Source organism: Sinocyclocheilus anshuiensis, unplaced genomic scaffold (assembly GCF_001515605.1).
Source record: "Sinocyclocheilus anshuiensis isolate Anshui unplaced genomic scaffold, SAMN03320099.WGS_v1.1 scaffold1672, whole genome shotgun sequence".
Taxonomy (NCBI): Eukaryota; Metazoa; Chordata; class Actinopteri; order Cypriniformes; family Cyprinidae; genus Sinocyclocheilus; species Sinocyclocheilus anshuiensis.
Genome location: NW_015555812.1, coordinates 216,758 through 229,672, shown reverse-complemented (window position 1 = coordinate 229,672; position 12,915 = coordinate 216,758). Strand labels below are relative to the sequence as shown.

Sequence of the window (12,915 nt, the reverse complement as noted above, 5' to 3'; positions counted from 1 at the left end):
TATAGTTCATACATATTAAAGGTTTCATTCAGCACAGTGCTGCTTTGTTTACAGCGGTAACCAAGGAAACGCCATATCTAGTGTTCCAGAAGCGCCTCCTGCTGTCAGAGAGTGAATCGGCATCTCATTCAGAGCATCTGCTGTTTGCTTCGTTCAGGCATGTAGTATAATTTCACAAAGCTAGTCAGAACATTGTTTTTGCTTCAAATTGGGTTATTATTAAATCAAATTGTGTATGAAATTATATAACTAAATGATATGAAATGATATAAATGATATGTATATTAAATTATATAAATGAAATGAACTAAAATTAAATAACTGTAATTACAGATTTAGGTTAAATTAAGATGTCAGTCTTTTTCTTCTTTTTAGGAAACAAATCAAAGAAAAAATAAACAAATTCTACTGTTCCTAATATTCTGTATGTTGCTCAAAAACAAAATATATTGTGTTTAGCAGAAATTATTTTTTATTTTTTTACCCAGTCATTTAAAAATAACACACTTTAGAGCTGTAACGACAATACTGTGAAACGGTGATATTTTTGCTTAAGGTTATCATACCGTCAAAATCTCATACTGGCCCATGCCTAATTGCGACAGATAACCAACCAACCCACCCACCATTGAGTTCGTGGTTGGGGGGCCGCGGATTTGCTCTACGCCACTGGACTCCGTCGTTAGTTAGCCTAGTGCCCGCTCGCTTTTGCCCAGGCCCAGCCAAAAATAAAATTCTGGCTACGCCACTGTATAGCGCTCTTTACGGTGCAGATTGTGTCAAAGCAGCTTTAGAGTATTAAACAGGGAAATGGTGTGTTGAAATAGTGTGCCGTTCTCCTTTGGCCAAACGAAACCAGCAGTTTAATTCTAGGCTGCAACAAAGTCACTGGTTCTTCTGGTTCCTGTGGTCTTGTCCTGATGGCCGTCTAGGTGAAGAGGTCTTCGGAGGGGATCTGTCTCTGGGGCTCATCTAGTTGTCCTGGTCTCCGCTGACATTCAGGGCTGTTGAGGTCATCTTTAGGTGCTGATCCACCATCTGGTCTGGATATGGACTGGATCCGGGTGACTGCAGTGACCATCTAATCTGGATACAGTCTGGATCTGGTGGCTACGGTGACCTCGGAATAAGAATGAAACAAACTAATATTAGCGTAGATGCCATCCATCTAATGATGTAACAAGTACATTGGGTGTTATGGAAACTGTTCCCGGTTTAGGTTGATTTAATAATGCAGCCTAACAATCCTTTTAACGCAGTGGTCTCACACTCAATTCCTGGAGGGGCCACAGCTCTGCAGTTTAGCTCCAACCAGCTCCAAATCACACCTGCTTGGAAGTTTCTTGTAATCCTGAAGACCTTAATTACATGGGCGTAGAATATGCGGGGGATGTGTCTCCCACCCCCACCCCCCACTTTTAATATCACATAAATTTGTCCCCCGCACTTTTTCGGGCAAGTGTGTTCGCATAGAGGTTTTAAAGGGCAGGTGTGAATAAATATACATTTAAATTCAAAGAGACCGGATAGTCTGTGCATGACCTGATGTTTTATTCGTACCCAGAATAAGACGAGATGAACATCACTGAGCACTAACACTCATGCAGTGTTTTTCATTCATACTCTAAGCCAAAGGGCACTCTCGTGCAGAAAGTCGTATCAGGAAATCCCTAATATGGACAAAAGCGTCCAGCTATCGCTGTATGAACTAAATAAAAACAGAAACGTTTGGAAACATCAAGACATTAAACACAAGATTGCCACAATATATGGTTTATTTGTGTTTTTCAAGTCATCTTCAGGTAATAAAGTATGTGAACAATGCAGTGCTAATTGACATAGTAATTATTACAGTATAGAAACTTCTACCTTGTGATAAAAATGAAAAAAAAAGTGGTTGTGGTATATAAACAAATCGTTATTATTGTCCAGCAGTGTATCTGATTTTTTTTTTTTTTAGCCAATTAAAAGCTAGAAATAAGAGAAAAAATAAAGTTGCCTATATAGGCCAAACACAGTCAAGAGATTTTAATGTTTTTGAAAGAAGTCTATTCTGCTCACCAAGTCTGCATTTATTTGATCCAAAATACAGCAAAAGCGGTAATATTGTGAAATATCTTTTACTATTTAAAATAACTGCTTTCTATTTGAATATATTTTAAAAGGTAATTTATTCTTGTGATCAAAACTGAATTTTCAGCATCATTACTCCAGTCTTCAGTGTCACATGATCCTTCAGAAATCATTCTAATATGCTGATTTGCTGCTCAAAAAACTTATTATTATTATTATGTTGAAAATAGCGGAGTAGACATTTTTCAAGTTTTTTTTTTTTTCCCCCCCAAGACATTTTTCTTTGACTGAAGACTGGAGTAATTGATCACAGAAATACATTACATTTTAAAATATATTCAAATAGAAAGCAACTATTTTAAATAGCAAAAATATTTCACAATTTTACTGCTTTTGTTGTATTTTAGATCAAATAAATGCTTGGTGAGCAGAAGAGACTTCTTTTAAAAAGCATAAAAAAATCTTACGGTTCAAAAACTGGTAGTGTATACTGGTAGTGTGTGTGTGTGTGTGTGAGAAATGGTTCTCAGATTACATGCAACACCTCTTTCAGTTGCTTAGTGGGTATAGGATCTAGTTGTATGTTGGTTTTGTTGCACAGTGCACACATGGTTTCCGGTTGAGTGAACGCTGGCGTGTTTTGACTGCCGCTGCCCTTCTGTTTTCGTGCCTAATTTTGGACTTTCAAGCGTGCTATTTACATTTTTGGACTCTAAATTCCTTGAGTTCATCCTGCAGAATTTTTTACTTTGATTTGATTAAATACGGCGGTTTATGAACTGTCTTTGAATCCTTTCAGTCAAGTTGTTACCTGCCAAATGTGAGCTTTCGCCACCGAAGCAACAGGCTGTTTCATCTGTCTTCCGTGAGTAAGCACCCACTTTCTTTCGGATTTCGGATTATTGGTTGCTAGATGCTGGTCTGGTTGAAATGGTCTTAGAAAGGGCTGTATCTTCCATGTATTTGCACTGCGTTGTAGCTTAGTTGCTCGGTGTGCTGGCTAACGTGGTTTTAAATCCAGCTGAGAATTGCTCTAGGACGATCCTCCTCTTTATACTGCCTGTAACTTTTTTTTTTTTTTTGTCTCTTTTTCTATCTATTTTTGTGTGCCGTCTCAAGGAACTTTGCTGCCTACTGGCTCGTGGGGTTTTTATGATATGACTCTTTTTTTTTTTTGTCGTTGGATCTGCATCACCTAAACCCTAGTAGCATTCAGTGAATTCTGACAGTGTCACCCTGTATCTATTTATATATTTCTTTATTAATATTTTAATATATTATTATCTTATATTAACCATTTGCACACACGAGCATTATCCGGCTTCGCTCCTCCCGACCGCAGACGCAGGTTTACAAACCAATTTTTCCAGTGTTTTTCAGTCAAATTCTTGACTTTTCCCCCCTTATGAGCAACACATTTTTGTACATGATAGAAGCTCCTTCTGGTTTCTCGGTTTGTCCGATTTGAGCATCCATAAACAATGCAAAACTATAGACCAATTATCGGTTTGTAAACATTCAGGATGCGCGCGCATCATGGTTGCAGAAAACCCGGGAGAGATGGCCTTTACAGCTAGAGAATTTAACGGATACGGTACAAAATGGTTAGGTTTAAAAAGATTATAAATTATATTGATTAGATGTAATTTTCAAAATGTTCTACGCTTATTAAAAGCGCTTGTCACCCAGCAATAAGCACTGTTATTCAACGAAATTGACGTTAGAGAGTGGGGTAGTCTTACAGATCTGAAACAGGGATGACGTTTTTTGTGGGCGGAGCCTATCTGGAGGCAGAAAATGACTGTTTTCAAGTGGCAGTCTATGGAGCCATGGAATAAAAGAATCAAAAAATTGATTTTATATTTCAAAATTCTGACTTTATTCTCGCAATTCCGAGATTATATCTCCCAATTCTAATAAGGAAAAATAACTCGTCATTCTCTCTTTTCCCCTCGGCTGGCTTTTTTCTCTCAGATTTGACAAACTCACTATTTTTGAGTTAAGTCGAGTTATAAAGTCCAAATTAAGAGATATAAACTTGCATTTGCGAGAAAAAAAAGTCAGAATTGTGAGAAAATAAATAAATGTTATGTAAAAATGTTAATAGTAAGGTTTAAATAATATTTCTAATAGTAAGGTTTAAATAATATTTCATGCTGTAACTGTAGGGCTAATACAATTTAATGCCCTATGAACAGCATATGTGAATATTATGTAGACCTATTGTTTAAATCAATGAATGCTTTAAAAGTAGAGTAATCATAGCAGTTTTCATCCATAGTATGTCAATTTTAAATGTCTGTGTTTAGCTTCAAATGGCATCTTTGACGACAGTATTCTATAAAAATTATTTGCATTCCGATCTTGACATCAAAAGGCACAAAAATATTTTTTTCTTTTATTCCATGGATTTTACGCATGTACCTCCACTTGTTCCCAATGTTTTTCTGCAACCACTTTGTGCTCGCAGCTGCAAGTGACGTAACTGTGACGTCTACTCTGAATTAGTCTATATAATCACTGCGTTGCTCTTGGTATCGCTCGCCAGCCTCGCTACATGTATCGGGGTTCTCGCAAACACTGCACTGGGCTCACTACCTCAGTTACCTCAGCTGATGGATGTACTAGCCCCGTTGTCTGGTCCTCTTCTCGCCGACTGTACGCAAAAAAACATGCAGAGAGGGTGGAAATATAAACTTTGTAAATCACCATTCTCTGGAATATGTACCACTCAGGGCTCTACCGCCAGCAACTATTTGCTCTGCAATAGTTCAGCCTTCAGTGAAAATGGCTCTAGGAAATGCTAGGTCATTGTTAAATAAAACATTGAACAACTTTTTCTCATCTCACGCCTTGGGTTTTCTGTTTGTGACTGAAACCTGATGACCGTTCATCTCTGGGTGAACTATCTCCTTCTGACTGTTCTTTTTATAGCTCTCCCAGGCCAAATGGACCTGGTGGAGGTCTAGCTACAATTTTCAAGAAGTCATTCAAATGTCGACTACTCTCTGTAGATGCCTTTTCTAGTTTTGAGGCACAACTCTTGCATATCGATCTCAATGGTCCTCTTATCTGCATCCTGGTTTACAGACTCCCCAAAGTTAGTACAACGTTTATTCATGAGTTTTCAGACTTTCAGTCAAATCAAGTGTCACGCTGTGATAGACTGTTGGTTCTGGGGGATTTTAACATCCATGTCTGCTGCCCCTCTAAAGCTATGGTTAAAAATGTTAAGAGTCTCATTGACTCGCTCAATTTTGTAGTGTGTCTCTTCTCCTACTCATAACCTAGGCCACACACTAGATCTTATTTTGATTCGTGGTCTCTCTGTACACTCATGTGAAGTACTCGATGCTGGTATTTCTGATCACTGTTCTGTATTATTTGAACCTGCAGTCCCATATGTACAGCCCATCCTCTCTCAGCCTGTATGCAGCTCTCGTGTTTTTCACGCCACCACTGCACTAGAATTCTCTAAATTTTACTTTTTTTTTTTCTTCTAATTCTGAGGTCTCTTTGTCACCTGACATGAACAGTGATCAGCTGGTTCTCATTTTCAACTCTGCTTGTTCTACTGCATTGAATACTGTTGCTCCGCTGAAGTCTAGAAAGCGGCAAGCTAGATCTAGTCCTCAACCTTGGCTAAAAACAGGTGGAAAAAGGATGGGCTTCAGGTGTCTTACCAAATTTTGAAAGATTGTCTAACCACCTATCAAAAGTCTGTCAGCGATTGCAAAATCTCAATACTTTTCAAATTTGATTGCCATGAATGCAAACAGGCCAAAAGTTCTTTTTAAAACTATAAACTCAGTTCTTAATCCAGCCGCTTGCTCAGCCCGTTGGCAATCTCGAGACCTGTGCAGAATTCTTAGGTTTCTTTGTACAGAAAGATATCAGAGCTCACCTCTCTCCTCCTGACATGGTTCATTCTCACCTGATCGCTCCTTCTAGCAGTTTCACTAGTTTTAAACCAGTGACTCCATCTCATTTTAGTGCATTAATTTCTAAGATGAAATTTGCATGTTGTCAATTCGATGTACTGCCTGGCCGTTTGCTTGGAGAGGTGTTGTTGGACACTATTAGCCCTGCCCTTTTAACTATTATAAACAGTTCTTTGACTAGTGGGGTTTTCCCAGAGTCTTTTAAACATGCTTCTGTACAGCCCCTGTTAAAAAGATCTCACCTTGATCCATCTGTTCTTAGTAACTACCGGCTGATTTCTAAACTCTCATTTATTTCTAAGGTTTTAGAGAAAGCAGTGCTATCACGGTTTACTTCTTACCTGGATGCTTTTAACATTCTGGATAAGTTCCAATCTGGTTTTAGAGCACTTCACAGTACAGAGTCGGCCTTGCTTAACGTTATGAATGATCTTTTGCTGTCCATTGATTTGGGGTCCTCTGCCATTCTGATATTGTTAGATTTGAGTGCAGCCTTCGACACTATTGACCATGACATCCTCTTGAATCGACTCAAATGTGTAGTAGGGGTTCAAGACACGGCATTACAGTGGTTCACCTCTTATTTAAAGGGTAGGACTTTTTCAGTAAATATCGGGTCGTTCACCTCGCCCTTTATTGTTCTCGCTCTACATGCTTCCCCTAGGCTCCATTCTCCAGAAATCTAATATTAACTATCATTGCTATGCCGATGACCTCCAACTTTACCTTCCAATCAAACTTGAAAATGACTCTTCTTTACAACTTTTCTCATGTTTTGACGAAGTGAGAACTTGGATGGCTAATAATTTTTTGCAACTAAACACTGACAAAACTGAGGTGCTTCTGCTAAGCCCGCTGCACTTAATACTACTCTTACAAGTAGGTTAGGTTCCCTTAGTGATAACTTACAACACCATGTAAAAAATCTAGGGGTCTATTTCGATCCATTACTACAATTTGACAAGCATGTAAACACGGTTGTAAAGAGTAGCTTCAACCTCATCTGTTGCGTAAGTAAAACTTTCTCTTTCGAAAAGATCTCGAAATTGTCATCCATGCACTAATCTCTTCCAGGCTGGACTATTGAAACACTCTGTATGTCGGCCTTCCTCAAAGCACTCTATCTCTGCTTCAGATGGTTCAAAATGCGGCAGCCAGATTGTTGACGGGAACAAAAAAGAGGGAGCATATTACTCCTGTTCTTGCTTCATTGCACTGGCTCCCTATCAAATTCAGAGTTGATTTTAAGATCCTTCTTAAGGCATTGCAAAAGTCAGCCCCAGATTATATCTGTGATCTTATCCAGCCATATACAACCTCTAGGTCATTAAGATCTTGTAACCAGCTGCTTTTATCTGTCCCTCGTTCTCTGTAAATCCAAAGGTGACCGAGCTTTCGCTGTTGCTGCCCCTAAACTCTGGAACAGTTTACCCCTTACTATCAGGGCCTCTCCATTGCTCGGTGTTTTTAAATCAAATTTAAAGAGTCATTTTTACACCCTTGCGTGTGTGTGTGTGTGTGTGTGTGCGTGTGTACTTTTATTTATTTATTTTTGTTTTCCCCTTTTAATTTTGATCTCTGTTGCTTCTTATCTAACCTTTTATTGTAAAGCACTTTGGATCAACGATGGTTGTGTTGAAGTTGTGCTCTATAAATAAATTGACTTGACTATCAAATATCACACCTAGGTTCCTAACTGATGATGAAGAATTGACAGAGCAGCCATTAAGTGTTAGACAGTGTTCTAGGTTATTATATGTGGAGGTTTTTGGTCCTATATTTAACACCTCTGTTTTTTTAGAATTTACATTTAGTCATTTAGCAGATGCTTTTATCCAAAGCGACTTACAAATGAGGACAATGGAAGCAATCAAAATCAACAAAAGAGCAATGATAAGCAAGTGCTATAACAAGTCTCAGTTAGCTTAACCTAGTACACGTAGCAAGGGTTTTAATTATATAATAAATAAAACGGATAGAATAGAAAAAGAATAGAGCAAGCTAGTGTTAGAATTTAACAGTAAGAAATTATTAGTCCTCCAGATTAACAAAGTTTTGAATTCTGAAACTTACAGAATGTTTTTATGGCACAAAGACCTCCTATTTATCAAAAGATCAAGGGAATTTTGATTTCTCAGTTAATGACCCCTTTAAAGTGAAATTATCATTAGCTGCCACAGTTCTGCAACAGGGCTATTTTCGGTTTAGCTGGACAGATAATCAATTTCTCAGATGTGAAATGTTTTTGTTTAACTAGGTTAAACAATTGTGTTTAACTAGGTTGTATAAATGTCTTTTAAATATCTGACTTGTCAATGTTTAGGATGGAGATGAACCTGAAAAACCTGAGTCCCCGGCTCAGGACTCCAAGCCTGCTAACGTCAAATCCTCTTCTGAAGCTTCCCCAAAACAGTCCCTTAAAACTGATGTGAGCTATTTATGCATGTAATTGATATATATATATATATATCATGCATGCATGCACACATGCATACACCTACCGCTCAAAAGTTTGGGATCAGTAAGACTTGTAATGTTTTTTTAAAGAAGTCTCTTACGCTCATCAAAGCTGCATTTATTTTATCAAAACGGTAATCTTGCAAAATGTTATTACAATATAAAATAATGGTTTCTATTTTAATATACTTTAAAATATAATTAATTTCTGTGATGCAAAGCTGAATTTCCATCAGCCATTACGCCAGTCTAAAGTGTCACATGATCCTTCAGAAATCATTCTAATATGCTGATTTATTATCAGTGCTGGAAACTGTTGTGCTGATTTAATATTTTTTTGGAACCTGTGATACTTTTTTCAGGATTCTTTGAATAAAAAGTTTAAAACGAAGAGCATTTATTTCAAATGGAAATCTTTTTAGTCAGTGTGCTCTCTCTCTCCCTCTCTCCCCCTCTTACAGAACTCTCTCTCTCTCAATTCAATTCAAATGAGCTTTATTGGCATGACTTAATTAATTTCTGTGATGCAAAGCTGAATTTCCATCAGCCATTACGCCAGTCTAAAGTGTCACATGATCCTTCAGAAATCATTCTAATATGCTGATTTATTATCAGTGCTGGAAACTGTTGTGCTGATTTAATATTTTTTTGGAACCTGTGATACTTTTTTCAGGATTCTTTGAATAAAAAGTTTAAAACGAAGAGCATTTATTTCAAATGGAAATCTTTTTAGTCAGTGTGCTCTCTCTCTCCCTCTCTCCCCCTCTTACAGAACTCTCTCTCTCTCAATTCAATTCAAATGAGCTTTATTGGCATGACTGTGGAACAGCACAATTTTGCCAAAGCAATAAACAGCGAACAAGTTATACAGGCATATAGATAGATTAAAAAAAAAAACTTATTCATGACCATATTGTACATTATATTATCACATAACACAAAAAAACAGCAAATACAAGGTAATTATTTACAGAGAGCATTGATAAAGAAAACGGGGTTTAGCCTTTTAGCCTTCGTCCCTCATAATATGGCAGGAGGATACATACTGCGCTGCCAGGTGGATACACTTTTCTTTCTCTCCCAAAATATAACAGAGTTTGTCTATGTGGCTCGCTTGCTGGAATTCAGGCACAATTTGGGCTATAATTCAGGCACAATGTATGTATTCTTCCTGGGTTATTTTTTCCAATTTCTTCAACTCAGTTCAACAATTCAGTTAAGACGCGCAAAAGTTTGTGTTTTTCCACTAAATGGTTAAAGGGGTCACTCTCTGGGTGTCCTGTCCTGTCCTGTAAGTAAGAGCGCAGTGATGGTAATCATGTGTCTGATAGATGGAACCAGAACTTCGCTGTTCTCTTCTGGATTTCTGCTAGAAGGGGGAATCTGCCCAATTCTGCCCTGCAGCCGAGACTAGGGGCGTTTCTGTGGAGTCCCAGGATGTTCTTGCAGAACTCCAGGTGGAACATTTCAGTGGGGGTTTTATCCCAAGATGTATAGTTTAATTTAAATTTGGGGCCCCAGATTTCACAACCGTATAGAAGAATGGGTTTGATGATGTGTTTTTCCACTAAATAGTGCATGGGGTCACTCTCTGGGTGTCCTGCCCTGTAAGTAAGAGCGCAGTGATGGTAATCATCTGTCAGTGTGTCTGATAGATGGAACCAGAACTTGGCTGTTCTCTTCTGGATTTCTGCTAGAAGGGGGAATCTGCCCAATTCTGCCCTGCAGCCGAGACTAGGGGCGTTTCTGTGGAGTCCCAGGATGTTCTTGCAGAACTCCAGGTGGAACATTTCAGTGGGGTTTTTATCCCAAGATGTATAGTTTAATTTAAATTTGGGGCCCCAGATTTCACAACCGTATAGAAGAATGGGTTTGATGATGCTGTCAAAGATTTTTTGCCATAATTTAATAGGTGGGTTGAATTTGAACAAAGATTTTCTTATAGTGTATTAAGCCCTACACTCTCAGAAAAAAAGGTACAGAAGCTGTCACTGGGGCAGTACCTTTTCAAAAGGTACACTTTTGTACCTTTTAGGTACTAATGTGTACACTTTACGTACTAATTTGTACCTTTAAGGTACCAATATGGACTCTTTAGGTACAAAGGTGTGCCTTTTGAAAAGGTACCACCCCAGTGACAGCTTCTGTACCTTTTTTTCTGAGAGTGTGCATGCCTTATCGGTCAGATGTTTTATTGCCAGATCAAATTGACCAGAAGCTGAGATAGTGAGACCCAAATAATTATAACATGTGACATGATTAAGAAGTGTTCCCCCAATTGTAAAACTATATTTTTTGTTAGTAAGGCAAGGCTTTTTCTGGAAGATCATAATTTTGGATTTCTCCATGTTTACTGGTAAGGCCCAGTCTCTACTGTAATTTTCTATAATTGAGAGGCTTTCGTGTAGCCCTTCTTCATGAGGTGACAAGAGCAGAAGATCGTCAGCATACAGGAGGCATTTGATTTCTCTGCCCTCGAGGGTCAGACCAGGACAAGAGGACTTATCAAGTGCTGATGTTCGTTAATAGAGATATTAAAGGGGTCATATGATGTTGCTAAAAAGAACATTATTTTGTGTATTTGGTGTAATGAAATGTGTTTATGCGGTTTAAGGTTAAAAAAACACATTATTTTCCACATACTGTACATTGTTTCTCCTCTATGCCCCGCCTTTCTGAAATGCGTCGATTTTTACAAAGCTCATCGGTCTGAAAAGCGAGGTGTGCTCTGATTGTCCGAGGTTACTGCTCACTGTGATGCCTCTATAATTATTTGGGTCGTACTTCTCACCTTGTTTAAAAATTGGGGTTATCACGTTCTCTTTCCAGATCTCAGGAAAGTGTCCAGATTTTAATAAGAGATTGAATAATGTCAGGATAGCAGCTCTCAGTTTGGGGCTGCTGTGTTTTAGCATTTCATTAGATATTCCATCCAAGCCACTTGATTTCTTATTTTTTAGGGATTTCATCTTCTCTGTCAGTTCAGTTAATTCTATGGGCTTGTCTAAAGGATTTAGCCGGTCTTTTATAGTGTATTCCAGGTTATTTAGTTGGGAGGTCAGATGTTTTTGGGCGAGGGTTGTTTCGCTTTGTGAATAGTGTTCTGAAATGTTCAGTCCAGATTGGAAGGACAGTCATAGATTGGAAGGTGTTTGGCCTCTTTGGATTTGTCTAAATTGTTCCATAAGTCCCAAAAAGAATTTTGATCGATTGCTGCTTCAATTTTGTTTATTTTTATTTTTGTGATCAGTTTTCTTCTGTATTAGCAGTGACTTGTATAGTTTAAGGGTTTGTTGATATGTGGCTCGTATTTGTTGGTTTGCTGGGTCTCTGTTTTTTTTTATTTGATAATGATCACAATTCTTTTCTTCGTTTTTGGCATTCTTTATCGAACCAAGCATCTTTAGCGGTTTCTTTTTTACATCTGTAATTTTTTCTGACCACTGTAGAAAAGATTTTAGTTAACTGTTCAGTTGCTAAATTGATACTTCTCTTCTCTTCACTAAATGTAGTCAAGAGAAATTAGTCTATCATGTTCTCTACTTGGGTGCTGTGGAGCGCAGCTTCATACTGGGCAGGACTGTCTTTACTCCATATAAATTTTGGGGGGGGAGCGGATATGATTTAACTTTCTGTTCTGAAGAGGGAAGATGATTCCCTGACTGTGGTCTGATAATGGCAGCTGTGGCATCACTGTGAAATAATGGATCTTACTTTGGTCTATATCTGTGATGGCGTAATCTACTCTGCTGCTGCCTAGATGTGAGCAGTATGTAAAATCGACCCAGAGAGTCACCCTTTACTCTGCCATTAACTATGTAAAGACCCAGGCTTTTGCAGAGCTGCAGGACTTGTTTTCCATGTCTGTTAATTGTGTTGTCATAATTCTGGCGTGTTTTGGCCAAACGTTTTTGTTGATGATTAAGTGAACCGTTTATATATTTGTCTCCATCTGAGCTGATGTAGTCCACTTCCTTCCCCGTTCTGGCATTCAGATCCCCCATTAATAGAACTGAACCTATAGACTGGAAGTAATTGATCTCTGATTGCAGGGTTGAGAAGATGTCTTCGTTATAATAAGGCGATTCATATGTGGGGATATATGTGGCACACAGGTACAGGTCCTCATCTAAACACAAAATCTCTTTTTTAAGTTTTATCCAAATATGTGTTTTTCCCTTTTTCATGGGCTGAATATACTGCCACAGATGGTCTTTGAACCAAACTATGATTCCTCCAGAATCTCTTCCGTTTTTAACATTAGGCTGTTTGATTGAGGGTATACGTAGCTCTCTGTAGTTTGATGGGGTGTAGGTTTTAGAGTCTAAACGACTCCATGTCTCAAGTAAAATAATTATATCTGAACTATATACAGCGTTAATAAAATCAGGATTAGTACTTTTCTCTCCAAAAGCTGAAGAGAACATCCCTTGAATATTATAAC

The 12,915-nt window shown here is 38.1% G+C and overlaps 1 protein-coding gene and 1 long non-coding RNA gene across 3 annotated transcripts in view; one reads left to right on the top strand and one right to left on the bottom strand.

Annotated features, from left to right (window-relative positions):
• The window catches only part of LOC107675147 (uncharacterized), an 11,628-nt gene extending 2,162 nt beyond the window's left edge, over positions 1-9,466 (bottom strand). The window contains exon 1 of the long non-coding RNA XR_001632576.1: positions 9,419-9,466. This is a non-coding gene — a long non-coding RNA (uncharacterized LOC107675147). The remainder of the gene's footprint in view (positions 1-9,418) is intronic.
• Positions 1-12,915, top strand: part of LOC107675146 (Y-box-binding protein 2-A-like) — a 25,565-nt gene that overhangs the window by 10,559 nt on the left and 2,091 nt on the right. The window contains exon 8 of one of the 2 annotated variants that reach the window (XM_016469387.1): positions 8,338-8,442. The exons of the other annotated variant lie outside the window; for it this stretch is intronic. Coding sequence (XP_016324873.1) covers positions 8,338-8,442 — 105 coding nt within the window. The remainder of the gene's footprint in view (positions 1-8,337; positions 8,443-12,915) is intronic. 2 annotated transcript variants of the gene reach the window in all.